Genomic DNA, 15,487 nt, shown 5'->3' with positions numbered 1-15,487 from the left:
AAGAAGAGAGGAAAGTGATTGGTTCTAAGTGAATGTAGGTTTGCGGCAGGGGTGTGTGATGTCTCCATGGTTGTTTAATTTGTTTATGGATGGGGTTGTTGGAGGTGAATGCAAGAGTTTTGGAAAGATGAGCAAGTATGCAGTCTGTTGTGGATGAGAGAGCTTGGGAAGTGAGTCAGTTGTTGTTCGCTGATTATACAGCACTGGTGGGTGATTTGTGTAAGAAACTACAGAAGCTGGTGACTGAGTTTGGTAAAGTGTGTGAAAGAAGAAAGCTGATAGTAAATGTGAATATGAGCAAGGTTATTAGGTACATTAGGGTTGAGGGTCAAGTTAATTGGGAGGTAAGTTTGAATGAAGAAAAACTGGAGTAAGTGAAGTGTTTTAGATATCTGGGAGTGTATCTGGCAGCGGATGGAACCATAGAAGCAGAAGTGAATCATAGGGTTGGGGAGGGGGCGAAAGTTCTGGGAGCGTTGAAGAATGTGTGGAAGGTAAGAACATTATCTCGGAAAGCAAAAATGGGTATGTTTGAAGGAATAGTGGTTCCAGCAATGTTATATGGTTGCGAGGCGTGAGCAATAGATAGAGTTGTGCGCAGGAGGGTGGATGTGTTGGAAATGAGATGCTTAAGGAAAATATGTGGTGTGAGGTGGTTTGATCGAGTAAGTAATAATAGGGTAAGGGAAATGTGTGGTAATAAAAAGAGTGTGGTTGAGAGAGGAGAAGAAGGTTTTTTGAAATGGTTTGGTCACATGGAGAGAATAAGTGAGGAAAGTTTGACAAAGAGGATATATGTGTCAGAGGCGGAGGGAATGAGGAGAAGTGGGAGACCAAATTGGAGGTGGAAAGATGGAGTGAAAAAGATTTTGAGTGATCGGGGCCTGAACATGCTGGAGGGTGAAAGGCTTGCAAGGAATAGAGTGAGTTGGAACGATGTGGTATACCGGGGTCGATGTGCTGTCAAGGAATTGAACCAGGGCGTGTGTTGGGTAAACCATGGAAAGTTTTGTGAGGCCTGGATGTGGAAAGGGAGCTGTGTTTTCAGTGGATTATACATGACAGCTAGAGACTCAGTGTGAACAAATGTGGCCTTTGTTTTCTTTTCCTAGTGCTACCTCACGCACATGTGGGGGGAAGGAGTTGTTATTTCATGTATGGTGGGGTGGCGATTGGAATGAATAAAGGCAGACAGTATGAATTATGTACATGTGTATATATGTATATGTCTGTGTGTATATATATGTATACGTTGAGATGTATAGGTATGTATATTTGCGTGTGTGGACGTGTATGTATATACATGTGTATGTGGGTGGGTTGGGCCATTCTTTCGTCTGTTTCCTTGCGCTACCTTGCTAACGTGGAAGACAGCGACAAAGCAAAGTAAATAAATAAATAAATAGGTAAATAAGTGAATATGATCATATGCAGTTTTAGGTTGTAAGAAATTTGCAGCTGTGTAATATTAAGGAAATGTAAAGTTTAAGTGGATTGGAGATGAATTTGATTGCACAGTCTGCATTAAGTAAGATAAAGTAGGATGCATCTAGTACTTACTTATATGATTTTCCTCAGAGCAACTCTTCCAGTGGGTATGGATGAAACTTCCCTCAGTCATGCTAGTCACGCACTGGATGAGGCCAATCACAACAGGTATGTTTGTTTTACTTTTTTTTTAATAAATATATTTGATTTGATTTGTTTTTTCTTGTAAAACATTATTGACAGTTTAATAGAACTATCATTTAGTCTTGGTAATGTGTGCATAGAAAAGAATGTATGTGAGACATTGTAAATATCAGTCAGAATGCTTGAGAGATACCAGTGCTGATAAATATATCGCAGAACAAGAATTCAAATACTGGGACATACTGCATGGCAACATCTCATCAGGCAAAATTTTACACTTAAAACAGGTGAGCATTAGGATAAAAGTATGTTTATGCATAACCCATCTCAGCTGCAGTAGATCTGAAAGATAGATCATATTTTTGATGTATGAAATATTTTGCTTTAGTAATAAAAAGTTATTAATTTTACTTTTTTACTCAATCATGTATCTTATAATAATCTTACTTTCTTTCTTTCATATATGTATGCTTTTAACCACTTTAACATAGTATTGCATGGAACAGATGAAAAAAGAGGTCTCATTTGTGCACATTCATTCTTTAGCTGTCATGTGTAATGGACCAATACCACAGCCCTTTTTGTTGTTCCTCTCAGCTGCTTCATGTGCCTTGGTTCAGTCCATTCACAGCACTTCACTGCCTGTACACCACATCCTTCTAGTTCACATTATCCTCTGCATGGATTTCACCTTCCTACATGCTCATACCCCACTAACTCAAAATATTTTTTACTTCAACCATTTTTCTCTAATTTGGTCTCCCCCTTCTTGACCCCTCCACTGCTGACTCTCAAATCCTCTTTGTCTACCTCTCCTCCCTCATTCTCTCCATATGTTCACACCATTTTATCACACTGTCTTCAGCTCTCTCAGCCACACTTCTCTTATTATCACATAGTTCTCTTGGTCTTTTCTCACTTGATCAACTTTTCTCACACTGTATACTGTCCTTAGATATTTTATTTCCAACATATCCATTCTCTTCAATACATTTTCATCCAAAGCCCATGCCCCTTGTTTTTGCAACATTGTTAGGAGTACTAGACTTTCAGACATACTCATTTATGCCCTCTTAGATAATGATCTCTCTTTCCATACATTCCTCAGTGCTTTCAGAACATTTGCCCCCACAACCCACCCTATGACCCTCATTTACTGCTGTGGTTCCATTTACTGCCATGTCCACTTCTGGGTATCTGAAACATTTTTCTTCCTCCAGTTTTTCTTCATTCAAACTCAAACCCCAATAAACATGTTTCTTTGTGCTGTTAAGCCTGATAACCTTTCTTGTATTCACATTTACTCTCAACTTTCTTCCATGCACTCTCCCTAAGTCAGACACCAGCTTCTACAGTGTCTCACTTGAATCTGCCACCAGTTCTTTATCATCAGCCAGCAGAATCTGATTCAATTTCCACATCCCCTCACTCCCTGTAGACTGTATAATTGCATCTCTTTCAAAGACCCCTCCATTTACTTCCCTCACCACTTCCATGTATAAACTAATTAAACAGCCATGGTGCCATCACACACCCCTACTCCTGATTCACCTTCATCTGGAACCACTCATCCTCTTCTCTTCCTATAATTACTTGTAGTCATCACCGAAACATGTAAAGGAAATATTCCTTTTTCAAAAATAAATCATGTTTCAACAGTTGAGTATGGAGTACACATAACTTTTGTTCTTGGGAAGCTGGAGGGGAGATGTCAGCCATAGGTGGAGACCTGCTTAAGACTGTCTGAGAGACTGCCCGATGACAGCCTGTGATAGGGTTTTTAAAAGAGGGTTGGTGTAAGAGCATGAAATATTATCTGTGACTGGTTATGGTTAGTCAGCAAACTTAAGGTTTGAGTGAGCTTTGAAAAATTAGTTCATCGTGTATGTCAAGAGGCCATATGGCAGCTGGAATGCTGTACACTTGTTCTGTTTAGAAAATCATCAAGTTTGGTGATAAGTGAAAAATGCAGCACAATTCTTTGTGAATGGTGTAGACAGTGTGTAACCTTCATGAAGAATGTTGCATAACATTTAGGGTGGTCTCCACTCTTAGGCCTCATCCTCCCTCAAGCGTAACACAAGTCATTAAAACTGCGGACCCTTACAATTCCCTTATGTATTGCTATTGGGCTGGGCTAAGGTGTATATTACATTTCTACTAGCACACATGTATTATTCTCGTAATGAAACTTCCTTGCTGCTTCTGGTAGCTTTCCTTCCATACCATATATTCTTCATATATTCTTAAAGACTTTCCACAAACCATCCCTATCAACCCTATCCAGATCCATAAGTGCCATGTGCTGATAATTCTGTTTCTCTTTTTCTCACATTTTTCAAAGCATACCCTTGGTTCACACATCCTTTGCCACTCTACTCTCTGATGCGCTCTGCTTGCCACCACTGTCACAGTCACAACTTTCCATATGTACTCAACAGACTTATTTATATTTTATTTTATATATTATTATACTTTGTCGCTGTCTCCCGCGTTTGCGAGGTAGTGCAAGGAAACAGACGAAAGAAATGGCCCAACCCCCCCCCCATCCACATGTATATACATACGTCCACACACGCAAACATACATACCTACACAGCTTTCCATGGTTTACCCCAGACGCTTCACATGCCTTGATTTAATCCACTGACAGCACGTCAACCCCGGTATACCACATCGCTCCAATTCGCTCTATTCCTTGCCCTCCTTTCACCCTCCTGCATGTTCAGGCCCCGATCACACAAAATCTTTTTCACTCCATCTTTCCACCTCCAATTTGGTCTCCCTCTTCTCCTCGTTCCCTCCACCTCCGACACATATATCCTCTTGGTCAATCTTTCCTCACTCATTCTCTCCATGTGCCCAAACCACTTCAAAACACCCTCTTCTGCTCTCTCAACCATGCTCTTTTTATTTCCACACATCTCTCTTACCCTTACGTTACTCACTCGATCAAACCACCTCACACCACACATTGTCCTCAAACATCTCATTTCCAGCACATCCATCCTCCTGCGCACAACTCTATCCATAGCCCACGCCTCGCAACCATACAACATTGTTGGAACCACTATTCCTTCAAACATACCCATTTTTGCTTTCCGAGATAATGTTCTCGACTTCCACACATTCTTCAAGGCCCCCAGAATTTTCGCCCCCTCCCCCACCCTATGATCCACTTCCGCTTCCATGGTTCCATCCGCTGCCAGATCCACTCCCAGATATCTAAAACACTTCACTTCCTCCAATTTTTCTCCATTCAAACTCACCTCCCAATTGACTTGACCCTCAACCCTACTGTACCTAATAACCTTGCTCTTATTCACATTTACTCTTAACTTTCTTCTTCCACACACTTTACCAAACTCAGTCACCAGCTTCTGCAGTTTCTCACATGAATCAGCCACCAGCGCTGTATCATCAGCGAACAACAACTGACTCACTTCCCAAGCTCTCTCATCCACAACAGACTTCATACTTGCCCCTCTTTCCAAAACTCTTGCATTCACCTCCCTAACAACCCCGTCCATAAACAAATTAAACAAACCATGGAGACATCACACACCCCTGCCACAAACCAACATTCACTGAGAACCAGTCACTTTCCTCTCTTCCTACACATACACATGCCTTACATCCTCGATAAAAACTTTTCACTGCTTCTAACAACTTTTCTCCCACACCATATATTCTTAATACCTTCCACAGAGCATCTCTATCAACTCTATCATATGCCTTCTCCAGATCCATAAATGCTACATACAAATCCATTTGCTTTTCTAAGTATTTCTCACATACATTCTTCAAAGCAAACTATTCGCCATTTCCCGCGTTAGCGAGGTAGCGTTAAGAACAGAGAACTGGGCCACTGAGGGAATATCCTCACCTGGCCCCCTTCTCTGTTCCTTCTTTTGGAAAATTAAAAAAAAAAATTGAGAGGGGAGGATTTCCAGCCCCCCGCTCCCTCCCCTTTTAGTCGCCTTCTACGACATGCAGGGAATACGTGGGAAGTATTCTTTCTCCCCTATCCCCAGGGATAAAATATATATATATATATATATATATATATATATATATATATATATATATATATATATATATATATATTTTTTTTTTCCGCTGTCTCCCGCGTTTGCAAGGTAGCGCAAGGAAACAGACGAAAGAAATGGCCCAACCCACCCCCATACACATGTATATACATACGTCCACACACGCAAATATACATACCTACACAGCTTTCCATGGTTTACCCCAGACGCTTCACATGCCCTGATTCAATCCACTGACAGCACGTCAACCCCGTTATACCACATCAATCCAGTTCACTCTATTCCTTGCCCTCCTTTCACCCTCCTGCATGTTCAGGCCCCGATCACACAAAATCTTTTTCACTCCATCTTTCCACCTCCAATTTGGTCTCCCACTTCTCCTCGTTCCCTCCACCTCCGACACATATATCCTCTTGGTCAATCTTTCCTCACTCATTCTCTCCATGTGCCCAAACCATTTCAAAACACCCTCTTCTCTCTCAACCACGCTCTTTTTATTTCTCTTACCCTTACGTTACTTACTCGATCAAACCACCTCACACCACACATTGTCCTCAAACATCTCATTTCCAGCACATCCATCCTCCTGCGCACAACTCTATCCATAGCCCACGCCTCGCAACCATACAACATTGTTGGAACCACTATTCCTTCAAACATACCCATTTTTGCTTTCCGAGAAAATGATTTCGACTTCCACACATTCTTCAAGGCTCCCAGGATTTTCGCCCCCTCCCCCACCCTATGATCCACTTCCGCTTCCATGGTTCCATCCGCTGCCAGATCCACTCCCAGATATCTAAAACACTTCACTTCCTCCAGTTTTTCTCCATTCAAACTTACCTCCCAATTGACCTGACCCTCAACCCTACTGTACCTAATAACCTTGCTCTTATTCACATTTACTCTTAACTTTCTTCTTTCACACACTTTACCAAACTCAGTCACCAGCTTCTGCAGTTTCTCACATGAATCAGCCACCAGGGCTGTATCATCAGCAAACAACAACTGACTCACTTCCCAAGCTCTCTCATCCCCAACAGACTTCATACTTGCCCCTCTTTCCAAAACTCTTGCATTTATCTCCCTAACAACCCCATCCATAAACAAATATATATATATATGTTCTTTTTTTTTCTTACATATTCACCACTTTTCACATTAGCGAGGTATGGTTAAGAACTGAGAACTTAGCCTTAGAAGAAAAATCCTCACTTGGCCCCCTTCTCTGTTCCCTCTTTTGGAAAAGTAAAAACTGGAGGGGAGTATTTCCAGCCCTTTGCTCCATCCTATTTTAGTTGCCTCCTATGACATGCAGGGAATACGTGGGAAGTCCTCTTTCTCCTATCCCCATGGATATAACATATATATATTTTTTCTCTTCATTATACTTAATTGCCGTTGCTCGTGTTAGCGAGGTAGCACAAGGAAACAGATGAGGAATGGCCCAGCCTACCCACTTACACATGTATTTACATAAATGCCCACACATGCACATATACATACATATACATTTCAACGTATTCATACATACACAGACATATACATATATTGACATATGCATATTCATTCTTGCTGCCTTCATTCATTCCCATCACCACCCCACCACACATGAAATAGCATCATCCCACCCTCCCCCGCTTCCAGTGAGGTAGCGCCAGGAAAAGACAATAAAAGACCACATTCGTTCACACTCAGTTGATTGCTGTCATGTGTAATGCACAGAAACCCCAGCTCCCTTTCCACATCCAGACCTTACAGACCTTTCCATGGTTTACCCCAGATGCTTCACATGCCTTGGTTTAATCCATTGACAGCATGTCGACCCCCATATACCATATCATTCCAGTTCACTCTGTTCCTTGCACGCCTTTCACCCTTGTCTATTTTCAGGCCCTGATTGCTCAAAATCTGGTCTCCTGCTTCTCCTCACTCCCTCTACCTCTGACACATATATCCTCTTTGTCAATCTTTCCTCTCATTCTCTCCATGTGACCAAACCATTTCAACACACCTTCTCTCTCAACCACACTTTTTAGTACCACACATCTATCTCTCTTACTGTTTCATTACCTACTCAATCAAAACACCTCATACCACATACTGTCCTCAAACATTTAATTTCCAACAAATCCACCCTCCTCCGCACAAACCTATCTATAGCCCATGCCTCACAACCACGTAACATTGTTGGAACCATTATTCCTTCAAACACACTTATTTTTGCTCTCTGAGATAATATTCTTGCCTTCCACTCATTCTCCAATGCTCCCAGAACTTTTTGCCCCCACCCCCACCCTGTGACTCACTTTTGCTTCCATGGTTCCATCTTCTGCTAAGTCTTCTCCCAATTATCTAAAACACTTCACATCCTCCAGTTTTTCTCCGTTCAAATTTACCTCCCAATTAACTTGTCTCTCAATCCTCCTGAATGTAATAACCTTGCTCATATTCACATTTACTCTCAACTCTCTTCTTTCACACACTACCACAATCAGTTCACCAACTTCTGCAGTTTCTTACCCGAATCAGCCTCCAGTGCTGTATCATCAGCATACAACAACTGACTCGCTTCCCAAGCCCTCTCATCGACAACAGACTGCATACTTGCCTTTCTCTCCAAAACTCTTGCCTTCACCTCCCTAACTACCCTATCCATAAACAAATTAACAACCATGGAGACATCAAGCACCCCTGCTGTAAACCAACATTCACTGGGAACCAATCACTTTCCTCTCTTCCTACTCGTACACATGCCTTACATCCTTAGTAAAAACTTTTCATTGCTTCTGGCAACTTACCTCCCACGCCATATACTCTTCAAACCTTCCACAAAGCATCTCTATCAATCCAATCATAACCTTCTCCAGATCCATAAATGCTACATACAAATCTATGTTTTTCTAAGTATTTCTCACATACATTCTTCAAAACAAACACTTGATCCACACATCCTGTACCACTTCTGAAACCATACTGCTCCTGCCCAATCTGATGCTCTGTCCATGCCTTTACCCTCTCAATCAGTACCCTCCCATATAATTTTCCAGGAATACTCAAACTCATACCTATGTAATTTGAACACTCACCTTTATCCCCTTTGCTTTTGTACAATGGCACTATGCATGCATTCTGCTAATCCTCAGGCACTTCACCACGATCCATACATACATTGAATATCCTTACCCAACGAATCAGCAACACAGTCACTCCCCTTTTTTAATGAATTTCACTGCAATACCATCCAAAGCCGCCACCTTGCCGGCTTTCATCTTCTGCAAAGCTTTCACTACCTCTTTTCTTTTACCAAAACATTCTCCCTGACCATCTCACTTGGCACACCACCCTAACCAAAACACCCTATCTCTGCCTCTCTGTCATCAAACGCATTCAAGAAACCTTCAAAATACTCTCTCCATCTTCTCTCTTCATCACTACTTGTTATTACCTCCCCATTTGCCCCTTTGCCGATGTTCCCATTTGTTCTCTTGTCATACGCACTTTATTTACCTTCTTCCAAAATATCTTTTTATTCTCCCTAAAATTTAATGATACTCACTCACTCCAACTCTCATTTGCCCTCTTTTTCATGTCTTGCACCTTTCTCGACCTCCTGCCGCTTTCTTTTATACATCTCCTAGTCATTTGCACTACTTCCCTGGAAAAATCATCCAAACGCCTGTCTCTTCTAGTTCACTAACAATCTTACTTCACCCCACCACTCACTAACCTTTCTAAGGGTTGTATGTAGCATTTATGGATCTGGAGAGGGCATATGATAGGGTTGATAGAGATGCTTGTGGAAGATTTTTAGAGTATATGGTGTAGGAGTCAGGATGCTAGAAGCATTGAAAAGATTTTACCAAGGATGTAAGGGGTGTGTGCGAACAGGAAGAGAGGAGAGTGATTGGTTCCCAGTGAATTTCAGTCTACAGCCGGGGTGTGTGATGTCCTCATGGTTGTTTAATTTGATTATGGATGGAGTGCTTAGGGAGGTAAATGCAAGAGTTTTGGAGAAAGGGGCACGTATGCAGTCTGTTGTGGATGAGGACACGGGAAGTGAGTCAGTTGTTGTTTGCCGATGATACAGCTATAGTGGCTGATTCATGTGAGAAACCACTGAAGTTGGTGACTGAGTTCAGAAGAGTATGTGAAAGGAGAAAGTTGAGAGTAAATGTGACTAAGAGCAAGGTTATTAGATTCAGTAAGGTTGAGGGACAAGTAAATTGGGAGGTAAGTTTGATTGGAGAAAAATCGGAGGATGTGAAGTGTTTTAGATATCTGGAAGTGGACTTAGCAGCGAATGGAACCATGGATGCGGAAGTGAGTCACAGGGTGAGGGTGGGGGCGAAGGTTCTGGGAACAGTGAAGTATGTGCGGAATGAGAGACCGATATCTCAGAGAGCAAAAATGGGTATATTTGAAGGAATAGTAGTTCCAACAATGTTATATGGTTGTGAGGCATGGGCTATAGATAGGGTTGTACAGAGGAGGGTGGATGTGTTGGAAATGAAATGTTTTAGGAGAGAATGTGGTGTGAGATGGTTTGATCGAATAAGTAATGAGAGGATAAGAGAGATATGTGGAAATAAAAAGAGCATGGTTGAGAAAGCAGAAGAGGGTGTGTTGAAATGGTTTGGACATATGGAGAGAATGAATGAGGAAAGATTGACAGAGAGGATATGTGTGTCAGAGGTGGAGGGAAGAAGGAGAAGCAAGAGAACAAATTGGATGTGGAAAAGATTTTGAGCAATGAGGGCCTGAACATACAGGAGGGTGAGAGGCATGCAAGGAATAGTGTGTATTGAAACAATGTCTTTGATGATGTTGATTGACCCGTTTCAAATTCTATCTTTGTTGAATTGATAAAACAGTGTGTAGAAGACTGTGTATTTCAGTTTAATGGAGAATATAAAGTTCAGAAATTTGGTATAGCAATGAGTAACCTTCTTTTATTAGTATTGATTAATCTTTACTTGGAATTCTTTGAAACAAAATTACTAAGGGATATTTTACCCTCTAAATCATCTTGGTTTAGGTGTGTGGATGATGTTCTTTGTGTTTGGCCAACAAACGAAAATTTACCAACATTTCTCCCTCTACTTATCACTTTAGTACCTTCTATCAACTTTACTGTAGAAGTGGAAAATGATTGTATGTTACCATTTTTAGATTGCATGATCCATAGGGATAGAAACATGTTTAAATTTAGTATATACATAAAACCTACCAATGTATGATCATCTTTCTTTTCTTTCTTTCATACTATTCACCATTTCCCGCATTAGCGTTAAGAACAGTGGACTGGGCCTTTGAGGGAATATCCTCACCTGGCCCCCCTTTCTCTTCCCTCTTTTGGAAAATTCAAAAAAACGAGAGGGGAGGATTTCCAGCCCCCCACTCCCTCCCCTTTTTGTCGCTTTCTGCAACACACAGGGAATATGTGGGAAGTATTCTTTCTCCCCTATCCTCAGGGATAACGTATGATCATATATCCATTATTACTCAGTTCAACATGACAGAGTTAGATTATCGTTCCACTTGGTGTTCCTAAGGGCATTACATATATTCAGTCTGAAATTTATTGATGATGAGTTTGATAAGATATATTCTAATGGATCCAAGTTAGAGTATCCTAGATCTTTCATTGATAAGTCCCTTAAGTTGGCAAAGAATTCATTTTGTAGAGTTATACCCAAGCCTTCCTTTGATACCAAGAATCTTTTAGTTCTCCCATTTAGTGATGATTTTATATAACTTCCCAGGTTACTTAAATCCTTCACTGTAAATGTAGCCTTCAGAAGCAACAATACTATAAAGAACATCTTCATAAAAAACTCACCAAAGAAGTCAATGGGCTATGTTTACAGAATGCCTTGTAAAAAATTTTAATATGTTTTATGTTTGGCAGACTGGTAAGGATCTTTATGTTAGACTTCAGCAACTTAGATATTGTGTAAGAACAGGACAAGAATTAAATGTTTTATTTAATCATGTTAAGAATTATGACCAGTTTCTTGACTGGAGTAATACTAATTCACCAAACCAATCTCTGTGATAATCTCACTTTGCATACCATCCTGACCCAAACACCCTACATTTACCTCCCTATCATCAAGTACATTAAAAAATCCTTCTGAATATTCACTCCATCTCTCCCTCTCTTCAGTAGTAGTTGTAACCACCATCCATTTGCCACTTCAATTGTGTTTCCATTTGTTCTCTTTTTTACATGCTTATTAACCTCCTTCCAAAACGTCTTTTTATTCTATTTGAAGTTTACTGACGCTTACTCACCCCAGCTCTCATTTGCCTTCTTTTTCAAACCCTGCACCTTCTTTACCTTCTGTCACTCTTTCTTGTACATTTCCTAATCATGTAAGTGTAGAATGAATTCTCTATATCATACTATGTTTGAAATGAGATTTTAGATGTAAGCTGCAGTGGAAAGTACAAGTTTTAGTAATTTCTTAATTGAAATGTATTCAGGAGAGAATTCTGTGTATGTGGGACCCCATTTCATGAACTTTTCATATCTGCAGTGAGGGTTTACTGGTAGACAAGGAATTTACCATTGGAAACTTTAGAGTTAAGAATAAAGATTAGAGTGAGTTACATGTTGTTGAGTGTTATGAGACAGATGGAAAGAGAATGTGTTTGTAGACTGACTTCTAGCAACCCATATGTATATGAGGCAGAAAGACAAATGTTTGGGTTAATATGGGGATCTTTACAGCCAATGTAGTGCTTCGTCCATTTGCCACCATTACTAACCCTCCCAACACTCAGGTAGTAGTACCTCCCTGATCAGTTGTTCTCTACCAACCATGACCTGTACTTTACTTAAAGATGTTGGGAAGTGCAGACTAAGTACATATGTGGAAAAAATTGTGTTTAAACCACGTTTGAATGTAAGAAAATCATATTCACATTTTGGGTACATTTGTTATGCTCTGAGGTCTTGTTGATTTTATGAATTTGCACTCCCTCAGAAGGCTAACTTGTACTTCAGCAGGTACAGCCAGTCATCGCCAGGTAGAGAACGAGGACATGCAAGAAGACATTCTAGTGCAGAGACCCATCATGAAGAGGGAGAGGAACTAACTGATCAGACTGCTACATTAACCCTGACATCAGCTACAGCTCGTGCTCGTGCACAGAGTGATAGTCAACATGATCGTAGGCGTGAGGGTGAGTGCACACTTTCTACATCTAATTACTTTTCCCATTTTAACAGGTTAGTATTAGGAACAAATGATAATTTGCACATATCTGGTTGTAGAAGTTATGTGTAATGTAAAGAAACCAGAGCCCTGCCATTCAGGGTGGAATCCAACCAACTACTCTGTAATTTTCCTTGACTGTTTTGTGTGGCCAAGACACATATCTTACTATCTCTTCCTTCCTCAGGATCCCCTTTGGTGTTCCTGCACTGCTCAGGAATTTGACTCTGTCCCCCAGGCATTACCACTTGCTAAGAAGTGTGGTGATGCTGTATATATGTGTCATTTTGGGGGTGAAACTAGGACAGTTTAGTAATAGATATACAGTGTATTATGTGTCATGTGTGATATTCAGGGTATTGGATGTCAAGTACTAGGTGTCGTGTGTTTTCCTCACTGTAGTGAATAGCAAGTTTTGTGTGTCATGTGTGACACTCAGTGCAGTGAATGTCAAGTATTTTGTGCCATATGTGATACTCATTTTAGTGAATATCATTTGTGATACTTAGTATAACTGGAATTATCTAAAGTGGTAGTGTTTGATCATTCAGGGTGTTCAGGGATCTCCCCGTTAGATGGAATGATTGGTGCATATCTCTTCTATCTAGGAGAGATTTCCACCTATCCATAAACTTTCCGTAAGACAGAAAAAAAACACCCTTTACACAGAACTTTTCTAATCATTGTTGCACATTTCTGAGTCTTCCAATCTCATACTCTTCACAGAATTTCTCATATTCTGTGGCACTTTTCTCTGTTGTCTTACTTACTTTTTCCACACCACTCCAACATCTTCCATTCCTCTACATTATCTTCCACACTATACACAAAATTCAGAAAGAAAGCATTGTCAGTTCCATGTCTTTTTTAGAAGTCCTTGAGTCCTTCCCTGCTCTTGTTATGTAGATCTGTAATTACCTATTTCTTTTGTTGGGTGAAGGAGTTTTACATTTGTAGAGCTTCATCTTATGAATATGCTCAGTTATTATATAACGTTTTGAATTTATGTATGCCATTAGCATTTTCCATGTGCTCTGTCATTGTTCCATTCATTCAGTCTCTTATGAAAAGTATTTGTGTGCATCATTCATATCACATACACCCTCATCATGGTAGTGTTGGTGATGATGGTGTAAGAGTACACTTTATTTCGAAGAAAATCATTAGAAATATGTAAATGTAAATTCCATTTCTTCTTTGTAGTCCTTCCTCCTTTCCATATAATTATACCTGTCAGATATATATCATGTGCACCCTCCTCCTCCTGGCAACCATGATTATAGTTGTTGAAAAATGATGTTGGTGATGCTGATGGGTTGTAGTGATATTGGAGATGCTGATGTGGTGGTGATGGTGTTTGTGATGCAGATGGGTTGTGATGATACAGATGATGATGTAGTCATGTTGTTGGTGATGATGATGTGGTGATGGTGGTAATGCTGATGGATTGTGGTGATGATGTTGGTGGTAATGCTGATGATGATGTGGTGATGTTAGTAGTGATGCTGATGATGATGTGGTGATGTTGGTGGTGATGCTGATGATGTGGTGGTGGTGATGGTGATGCTGATGGATTGTGGTGATGGTGATGGTAGTGATGCTGATGATGATGTGGTGATGTTGGTGGTGATGCTGATGATGTGGTGGTGGTGATGGTGATGCTGATGGATTGTGGTGATGATGATGGTGGTGATGCTGATGATGATGGTGATGATGATGTGGTGATGTTGGTGGTGATGCTGATGATGATGTGGTGATGCTGATGATGATGATGATGTGATGATGGTGGTGATGCTGATGTATCGTGGTGATGATGGTGGTGATGTGGTGATGGTGGTGATGCAGATGGATTGTAGTGATGATGATGGTAGTGATGCTGATGGATTGTGGCAATGATGATGGTAGTGATGATGTGGTGATGGTGGTAATGCTGATGGATTGTGGTGATGATGATGTGATGATGTTGGTGGTGATGCTGATGGATTGTGGTGATTTTTTGGAAGGAGGTTAATAGTGTGTGAAAAACAAGAAAACAAATGGCAACATCAGTGAAGGGGGCAAATGGGGATGTGGTAACAGGTAATGATGAGGTGACTAGGAGACAGAATGAGCATTTTGAAGTATTGTTGAAGGCTTTTGAAAGGTTTGCTTGGTTAGGTCAGGGAGGTATGTGAAGTGAAATGTTCGAGTTATGCTTTCTTGTCCGTGTTCTAGACATTTTGCCTCTCCCCAGTATTGCAAAGATTGTTATTCATCACATCATAGAAACCATATACCCAAGATGTAACTTTTGTACCTAAGACAGTGAACACTTACTGTATAGTTGTCCTGCACACACTTCTCACAGACATACACACAAGAACACCAGGCTTCTTGGCCCGTGATCCCATCTGATTGATGTAGCCAGCTCTGGGAGCCACATAGAAGGGATATTTTGGCAGGAGAGTATAATAAGCATTTTTATTTTTACTCAAGTGTTGCTAGACTCCTCCATCATGTAGTTACACCACAACTGAGAAGTTACTGTCATCAAGGCAGTATCTTTGTCATTGGATGGAGAGGAGTATAGTCTTGTCAAAAACC

The 15,487-nt window shown here is 40.7% G+C and overlaps 1 protein-coding gene across 1 annotated transcript in view; it reads left to right on the top strand.

Annotated features, from left to right (window-relative positions):
- The window catches only part of hppy (MAP4K3-like protein hppy), a 566,945-nt gene that overhangs the window by 319,679 nt on the left and 231,779 nt on the right, over positions 1-15,487 (top strand). Inside the window, exons 14-15 of the mRNA XM_071686180.1 lie at positions 1,579-1,656; positions 12,694-12,872. Coding sequence (XP_071542281.1) covers positions 1,579-1,656; positions 12,694-12,872 — 257 coding nt within the window. The remainder of the gene's footprint in view (positions 1-1,578; positions 1,657-12,693; positions 12,873-15,487) is intronic.

Source organism: Panulirus ornatus, chromosome 41, assembly GCF_036320965.1.
Source record: "Panulirus ornatus isolate Po-2019 chromosome 41, ASM3632096v1, whole genome shotgun sequence".
Lineage (NCBI taxonomy): Eukaryota > Metazoa > Arthropoda > Malacostraca > Decapoda > Palinuridae > Panulirus > Panulirus ornatus.
The sequence above is the reverse complement of the archived record's forward strand: the minus strand, read 5'-3'. Positions and strand labels throughout refer to the sequence as shown.